Below are 9,201 nucleotides of genomic sequence, written 5' to 3'. Positions count from 1 at the left end.
CTTTAGAGAAAAAAAATCTATAAAGATGTTGGTAAGGCAATGGTTGTAAGGTAGGTGTTGAAATAGGAAAGAAATAAAAGAGAGTGATGGGTTGTGCAAGCATTTCTCAATTGACTGAACATCGTATCTAAAAGATTCAAGTCCGGTTTTCTATCAGATTTGAGTCTCTATGGAAACTTTCAAGATCTTCCCTTGAGTATTCTCTAAATGTTTGTGAATACAATCCAAGTTCATATTATATTAGGTAAAAAAAAAAAAAAAAGTAGTCCCAACACCATAGCTGTACTTATTCATTCATATGAAATAAAATTAAAGAAGGGAAGCTCAAGGTCTTCAACTCCCATCTTAATAGCTTCAGTGGTCTTACAACAATGAATGTTAAGACATTAAGACAGGGTGTGTGAAGTAGGTTGAGACATTTTAGAGAAGCTGGTGGAAAAAAAGAGAGTAAAGAGAGAAGAAATTAATAATGGATGTTACTTGTTTTAGTGTGACAGATTTAATAAATGGTCATCAAAATGTTATAACTAAAAGATTAAGCTCCTTTCTGAATATTTTCATAATGAAGACAGGCTGAGCATCCTGAAAGTATTCTCTAAATGTTTCTGAATACAGAGCCTGCTCACACCACCTTAGTAGAAATAAGCTAAAGTAGTGCCGTGTTCATAGTTGCACTTACTCTTTAATACACAAAGAATAAGGTCTCAAGGTGTTAACAGAGAATAAAGGTTGGAATAAAAAACACATCATACTGCTTTTATGAAATATGAAGGTGTGATGAATAAGGCACACTAGCCTTGCAACGTGACATAAATCTTCCACAGTGCGCTCCTTGGCCTGGAAAGTACTGAATATAATATTGAAATGGTTTGACACAGCAGAGAAAAGTGCTTTTTTCCTTTTATTGTATAGCCATTGCTTCAGCTATGAAGACAAATTATTAGGTCCAGTCAAGCACTTCTACTGTTATTGTAACTGGGTACGAGGGGGTGACGGTTCTTTGAATATTAGGAATTTTACATGTCTTCTTTATGGTGCATTCTTTCAGCATCCTTTCTTGTGAGATTCTTTCAGATTCCTTTGTCTCTCTCCCAGCTTTGGGAAGTGTTAACAGGCTCAAGGTAATGAAAGGCAGTAGCTAAAAAACACTTGACAATGCTGAATTGCATGTTACAATTAGAAACATATTAAAAACAGTGGGAGATGGAAAGGCAAGGCCAATATGAGTCTTGATTGTGAAGGAATATACTACAGGCTTCTGTGTATTTAAGCTTAAATAAAGGGCTGTCACAATAAAGTATCATTTACTGTGGAGGAAGAATAGCTTTTCTGGAAGAGTATGAAAGGCTTCTTGCCCTATTGATTTTGTGTGACATAGTATTTTGCTATAACCTACATCTGGTTCACTTATTTGACTATTATGCCCTTTTCTTGAACAACTCAACAATAGCAGGTGTGGTAATAACAAACGCAAGGACTTACAGCTTACACCAAAAAATAATAATAATTTTTAGGTGTTTTATACCAGCGGTCCCCAACCTTTTTTGCGCCACGGACCGGTTTATGCCCGACAATATTTTCACGGACCAGCCTTTAAGGTGTCGCGGATAAATACAACAAAATAAAACTAGTACCGGTACCGAAAAAAATAAGATTTATTCATAACACACGTGAAAAGACCCAGGAAAACCGAGTTAACGAAAAAACGATAACAAAATAACGCTAAAAACCGATAAAACCCCTGAAAACCATACATTTCACACCCGAGTCTCACTCTCGCGGCCCGGTACCAAATGACTCCGGTCCGTGGCCCGGGGGTTGGGGACCGCTGTTTTATACTACAGGTGAACTCACACAGCAAGAAAAACAAGGAAAAAAACATTTGCAGGCCAGGGCAAGAGAAAACATTACACAAAGGTTTAAGGTAGCTTATTATTTAGACCAAGATACCAGACACCAAGGCCATTAAAACAAAAATGTAAAATACCAAAATATTGTGCATACAGATGTGCTTGATTTTTCTATTATGCTATTGTCACACTAGGAAAAACAGTGACTGGAGACAGCAGCCCAATGAAAATATTTGCCACAGGGCCCTGGTCTGTGACCACTCACAGTCAGCTGTCTATCACCAGGTGACCTGCGCAGTCACGTTGAGATTGAAAGTGGTTGTTCACAGGTGGAGAGTGTTGCACACTCAGCCTTTAAAGAACCAGCTGGTTGTCACACAACTTGCAATTGTTTGCAAAGTGCAAAGAATTTCAATAAAATCCACAGTCCATCCCTGACTTTTTCTAGTTGCCATCAGTCTCTGTCCTATTTTTGCTCTAGTTTGACTGAGCTATTGATTAGTAAAAATATAGAGAAATTATTATTACTCTGATTTTAGGAAGAGGAAGGTGACAAAATTAAAAGAAACAGCAGCACAGTAGCAGTGATGACTTTATTTCCAGTAGATCAACTTACTGCAGGCCTTGTTGTATGATTTCTTTATTTTGTTTTAAGCATTTAAAGTCAGAGGCAGAGAGCCCACATTTTTCCTTTTATAACCACCATTACAGGCCTTTGTGGGGGCGATTACAAATGTTCTATTTCTAACTACTGGACAAACAAAAATGTATTTCATGCTTGAATAAATGAAACTCTACTTAACAAAATTGGTTTAAAAATGCCTGTATTATAATTCTTGTCTTGGCTCAGAACAAAATCTCTGTGGAGGGGTGCCAAAAATTTCCTCCTCTCTTAGAGTATGTTTTCTTTTTTAAGCCAAATCAAGCTTAACAGCATCCCAGCTTGAAGTGGCTTTCTGATGTCACCAAAGAAAAAGTCAGAAAGACCAACCTGCACACAAAAAAACAGCTTCCTATTCTTCATAAGGCTACCAACTTAGTGAGGCTTATGATTCCCTGACAGGCCAGAAAGAGTCTCAGAAGAAAGGGAAACGTGTTCAAATCAAAGTGCAAAAGAGAGCAGGAAAGGGAAAATGAAAGTATAATTGTGGTTAGGTCTTTTTTGTATTTGCTTTTTTTTTTTAACCAAATAAACATCTTCAGAAAAGCCGCTTCAGCGATGGAATTAAAACAAAACGATGACGCATACAAGAGTGTTTGAAATGCACAGGCAGAAGGTAAATGTTTGCGCGATGCATACAGCAATGTTTAGGTATACTGAGCACCGCACACATTAAACAGACTAGTTTCACAATCCCCCACAAACAACAAGCACTATCTATTATGCTCACTGCAGATTCAGCTAAGTAGGTATTTCTTAATTACACCTCACAGATAACTTCTCTTGTTATTGGGTTCAGACATCAAAAAGGAAAGATACCATCTGTAGACAGAAGCACTGCTTTAATCCACATTTTCTCTCTCCACACACACGCATACATGTACACATGGAGAAAGAGATCAGCCTCTGCTAGCTTTTTCCTCACCTTGAAAATAAGATTAAAATGTTATCGGTTGTACCACCTGCACAGTGCTGCTCTGACTTCACAGATACAACACATCAAGCCTAATCCTGAGTGTAAGATATGTAACACACACAGGTCTGGGCACACAGATCAGCTAAAACGGTGCTTACAGACACTTGTTACCACGGATTGTTACTCTAATGGAGGGGTTTTCTTTGAGAGCACCTCTATATTACATTATTACATTAGAAGCAAGACAAGAGGATACGAAATCCTCAAAAAAAAAAAAAAAATCTCTGCCAAGGTCCTCGTTGCCACAATAAGTTTGGTGAAAGGATGACACCAAGTGTTCAATTAAGATACTGCAATATTGTTTAAAACCTTAATATCAGGGTTATTTTAAGGCTTTTTTTTACTTAAACAGATACGATTAATGAATATTTAAATATGAATGTAGTCATCACTTATGATACATCATTTTTCAAAAGAAGCACTTTTCAAGACATTGGTAAAGAAATCTTTGCATCTTGAAATATCAGATCATCGATCATTGTACAATTTTAAAACTAAAAAAGGATGCATCTACATTAAAACTGTTTCGTTACCGGAGGGAGGGTTCTTAGATCAAATGATTTGGGCCTATATTTATTAACAAGTTTTAAAGAACAACTTGGAACCATTTATCAACTTACTCTGCAGGCAGTAAACTCTTGTATTAAAAATTATCTGCTAAAAATTAATTAAATGGATGTTCTTCTAGATTATCGCAATCGCGACTTTTCTTACTTCATGATGTAATCAATAGGGCAGCGCTGTTAACACATTCCCTCAACATGAAAGATCCCCGGTACAAGACTGGGAGGAGGCACAAATCCCCGAGAGCAGGCACAAATCCCTGGGAGGGTTGCATCAGGAAGAGCATCCAGCTTAAAACTCAGTGCCAAATCAAATATGTGGCTCCATCTGCTGCAGCAGCTCCTTACAAATAAGGGAGCAGTCATAAGCTTTTTCTTTATGATGTAATTTTCCTCATTAAAAACAAAATCTAAGCACCGATCAATAAACATCAATCAGCGACCAGTAATTTTTTTTAATGCAAAGTTGGCACAACGAGAGGTATAGCAAGAAAAGTTGCTGTTGCAGACATTAACTACTGCACCTTAACCAATTTTAGTGTCCTGTGGATATCTGTTTAAATTTGTAGTATTTTGCAAAGTTCTTTTAGAACTAGGCTTACCAGTTTGAATAAATGTTACAGCTGATAAATGTAGGCTCTGATCCATGGCTGACAAGTGCTTGTGTGCTCACAGGCACATTGCAGTTGACACAACACGATAATATGCATATTCACAGTCTTTTACTGACCAAATGTATCAACTGACCTATCTTTGCACACGGTAAACGACACAACACATTCTTGTTTTTCATCCTTTAGTAACATTAAAACATTTTTATATGTTATTAGATTAACCTTTCTGGAATGCACAGTATTATTCAGGACAATTACTTTAAAAGATAAATATACAAAAAGAAGGCCTGCAAAGCCTCACACAGACTGTATTGCAACACAACATAGCTCTGTAGCATCTTAAAGAAATACACATATTTAAGTTGTCCTTTCATGATGTATGTTGGATCTCTATCAACATGCATCAAGGTGGATCCTCTGGTGGCGTTTGAGATTACATTTCTGGGTAAAGCGTTTGCCACAGGCCAAGCAGCAGTATGGTCTCTCTCCAGTGTGGACGCGACGGTGTGCTTTAAGGTTGCTCAGCTTGGTGAAACTCCGGCCACAGAGCGAACAGCAGAAAGGCCGCTCACCTGTGTGAGTCTGCAGGTGGGCCTTCAAGTTACTGGGGTGGGGGAAGCACTTCCCACACTGCCCACAACGTAGGAGATGCCTTGGAGCGGTGTGAGACTGAGAGTCTGGATGGGTACCAGGACTGACGTGGTGAGAGTTTGCAGGATGGTGCTGGGACCTGTTGCTGACCCAGGAGTCTCCAGTTCGGTTAAGGGTTGATGTCTGTTTGTCACCAAGGTGAACTCGCTGGATTGAGGATACAGCAGGAGATGCTTTGGATGTGGAGGGAATTCTTTGAAGGTTATTTAAGTTTACAACTTGAGAGGGAGCTATAGACAGTGCCGCAGCGGTACTGTTCGAGAGAGTGTGAGAGGGCTTTTTCATCGGTCGGTGGAGATGCTGTAAAGCGGCTTGCAATCTGAAACCTGAACCGGCTTTGGAATGTAGCTTCATAACCTCTTGCACAGCAGCTTTTTGAGAAATGTGGTTTAGTCTGTGTGCTTCTGAACTCACCTTGTGCTGCTTTACTGAACATGAAAAAGAGGACATACCTGAGTTTGTTATTTTCTTTTCTATATGCTCACCTTCCTCACATCCATCAGAATCAAGAATGACTTCCTTCTTGATAGTCAGGCCTAAAACATCACTGTTTTTTAGTCTTGCCTTAGGGGACCCTGAGGATGAAATTTTATCTCTGCCTGGGGTAACCTGAATGTCCGCTCTGACAGAATCAGACAGCTCATGTTCTGCTTTAGTTTTGACTGGATCACGTTCCGTTTCAGCTCCAAGTCTGGGATTCTGCAACAACTCAGCGCCTGTGACAGTCAAGCCAGCCCAACTGGTATCTATTTCCAAAGATGAAACACGCGGTCGATCTGTAGACAGGTGTTTTTCCTGCCTGTCTTCAGGAAAGCCATAACCAGCAGCTATCTGTGGGTCTTTCTTCATGACATTTCTCAATAATTCCTCACTGTTTTCTTCAGTCTGTTTGGGTTGTACCTCAACTGTTCCACTCTCGTTGTCTGATCCAGGTCCCTCTTCATCTAGAAAATAAGGATTTTTCTTTTTAATTAAGGAAATAAAAAGAAATTAATTAAAAAATGCAAAAATGTTATTGTTTCTTTCGGGCCTGAATTCATTTTAGGTGCACTGAGGTAAAGTGGACAACAAAAATTCTATATTCATTTTGGAGATAGGGACCAGTCACTTTAATGTCATCTGTTAAATTTGAAAAGCCATTTTATTCTAATTTACTTTACTGAATTTATTATACTAACGTGTTGTATTATATCCTACTATTTGCATTATATTCTATTGTACTTTATTAAGATTTTTACCTTATATTGGCTACTTTGTTTTATCATGTTAGGCTTATTGAAGAAAAAACCTAATCTTTTCTGTTCTAGGTTATGTTTAATGTTTTGCATGCTGTAATAAAGGAATTTCCCAACTTTTCAGATGTTCAAAGTCTATTTGAGCGTATGTTAGCATGCACATCATTGTAGGTACCATTAATGCTGAAAAACACCAACTGCAATCCAGGCGACACCTTTCTGAGAAAATGTCTTGCTTAATTCAACATTCTTCATGTAAAAGAGTCTGAATGTTAAAGTGGCCTACCTGCAACACAAACCTGTCATGTACTGGGGTGGGGAGTTTGAACAACAACAAAGGATGTGGAAATTGCCTAGTGGTCACTGTTTGTCTGGCAATTAATTTTCCCCAGGAGCCACAGAGATAAAAAAAAAAATTATATTAATTTATTAATGTTGAGCAGAACTGAGTTGAGGTTAACAAGTCAAGCTCTCCTAAAGCAAAGAATAAATTATAAAATAATGTGTCAACCATAACACCTGCTTGAGGGGATAGGGAGCTATATCACGGCACACGGTAGGGTCGAGAGGGTATGTGTTTGTGCAATAAATAATGCTTAATGTTCCTTTACTATGGACAGACTGAAAGAAAGATAAGATCCTAACAATACGTACCACTACAGTTCCACCCTCCCATATGCACAGAGGAGCAAGATGGCTGACTAACTTCTTCCTCCTTCGTAGCAACAGCTGATCTCACATCCTTTTCTTCTGCTGCCTGAAGACATACAGTGCATGAAATACTGTGAATATCTACTGGTTCCATTACACCAATTTTTAGAGCCATTATTGAAACTGTTGTTTTTTTATACAACATTACAGCTCTTATAGCACTTGAAATGTGTCCAGAAGCACCCAATAAAATACAGATACATAAAGAAGATGATGATTATTTAATGTCAGTACAACATAACTTTGCTCTGGTAGTCATTTAATCTGGCTCACCTCTGGCTCCCTTTCAGGGCTCTGTGCAGCTGTAGCACTGTCTGCCTCTGGTAGCGACTCTGATGTGTCTTCTAGTCTGCAGCTTGCTGTCCATCTTTCAAAAGAGTCACTCTCTGTCTTCACACTAAGGCCCCTCACTTGTTCTTTAAAAAAAAACAGAAACACAACAGTGTTTACAATATTTAGGGCATCCCATGACCTATATAAAAATAATTTTACGTCTGTTTCTTCTTACCTTCCTGATGGTTTTTAGGCCTTTCTTCTGCAGTGTCAGTGGACAGTTCCACACCATGCCTTGCACAGTGCACGCCCCTTCCAGTCTTTCCTCCTTCTTTCCCTGCTTGATCCTTGAATTTGCTCTCAATCCACTGCAGCTGCATCCTCAGGGACTCTATCTCCTGGCTCCTGCGCTTCACCTCCACCAAAAACACATCTTCCACCAACCTGGTCACCTCAAACATGGCTGTCTTCACTACAGCCTCCATCACATCTGAAAGCTGGGTCTGAAAGGTGACTATGAGGGTGTCCAGGTCCGACATGGTGCACTCTATCAGCCTCCCTTGTCTATTAGCTGTTACTCACAGGGCTTATGTGCTTTAGTGAATGAATGCAAAGGAGAATGACGTTTGATGTTTTATTAAATGGTGTATTGTGAAAATCCTGCTACATGTTGTAAGCTGAAGGCCATAACCGCAGAGTAATTTCTATTCAACAATACACCAATTTTCCGCTGTCGGTATTCCTCGTGAGGAGGGATAAGCTTTTATTAATAACATTATTAATGGTAAAAAGCAGCCTAACGCGATGTTTACTGATATGAGACGTCGATTTGAACTGTCAGCTAGCCAGCTAATATTTAGCGGTAGCATTCGTGTGATATCGTTTCCGGTACGAGTGCTACAGACACTTGTAAACGGGAGTGAAATCTTAATTGTCGAGATGTTTCACGCGTGGGTTTTTGCTTTCGATTGTAACAGTTGTTTAGATAAGGGAATTAAATTGCGTTGAACGGAGCTAGCTACTCATCACTCGCCTGTGGTCCTTGTTTTTGCTCGTGGCGTCACGCACAACGCAGTACGGTGGCCTCGACTGGAGACGAGTAAAAAACGAAACGCGTTTTACTAAAGTGAAACCATCAGGCTGCACCTGACAGTCAGTTTTAACTTGTAATCGTTTTGCGGACATTTTTTTTTTTTTCATATTTTCTTTCCGGCCGACTGGACAGCGTTTGAAAATGTGAAGAAGATTGTAAATTTTGGACTTTTCATACTACATGAAAGTAATTAAGTATTAGATAATTAAATGACAGAAAATCTCAATTTTTTTTACTGTCTACTACAGAATTTATGGGCAGTTAGAACTAACAGAACTTATTATTTTGCACATTATTTCTTTCTTTTACTAAAAAAAACTATTAGTTTTGTCGTAGTTTTTCTGTCATGTAGAAAAACTAAGTTTTCTTCCACTTTTTTCTTTTTTTTTGTATCTTGAGAATTAAATATGTAGCTAAACTTCTTTACACAAACAGAAGAGGCAGTGGTTTTTCCCACTTGCCTGCTTTAGGCCTTTCCCTGAGTCCAGACCTTAAATTAAATCCACTTCACTGAGTTTACAATTCTGTCTCATATCCCCACAACAAACCTTTGAGCCTCAGAAAATTAACTTCC

At 38.7% G+C, this 9,201-nt stretch overlaps 1 protein-coding gene across 1 annotated transcript; it reads right to left on the bottom strand.

Annotated features, from left to right (window-relative positions):
* Positions 1–480: 480 nt before the first annotated feature.
* On the bottom strand, positions 481–8,766 carry LOC146384923 (uncharacterized). Its single transcript, XM_084930389.1, has 4 exons — positions 7,770–8,766; positions 7,535–7,677; positions 7,205–7,307; positions 481–6,259 (listed from the first exon to the last, which is right to left on the bottom strand). The coding sequence occupies exons 1-4, from the start codon at positions 8,071–8,073 to the stop codon at positions 5,058–5,060; spliced, it is 1,752 nt and encodes a 583-aa protein (XP_084786515.1). The 5' UTR covers positions 8,074–8,766; the 3' UTR covers positions 481–5,057.
* Between the last annotated feature and the right edge of the window lie 435 nt (positions 8,767–9,201).

This window comes from Perissodus microlepis, chromosome 6 (genome assembly GCF_051167445.1).
Source record: "Perissodus microlepis isolate ML-2025 ecotype Zambia chromosome 6, ASM5116744v1, whole genome shotgun sequence".
NCBI classification, from domain to species: Eukaryota; Metazoa; Chordata; class Actinopteri; order Cichliformes; family Cichlidae; genus Perissodus; species Perissodus microlepis.
This window is presented reverse-complemented; position numbering and strand designations above follow the sequence as displayed.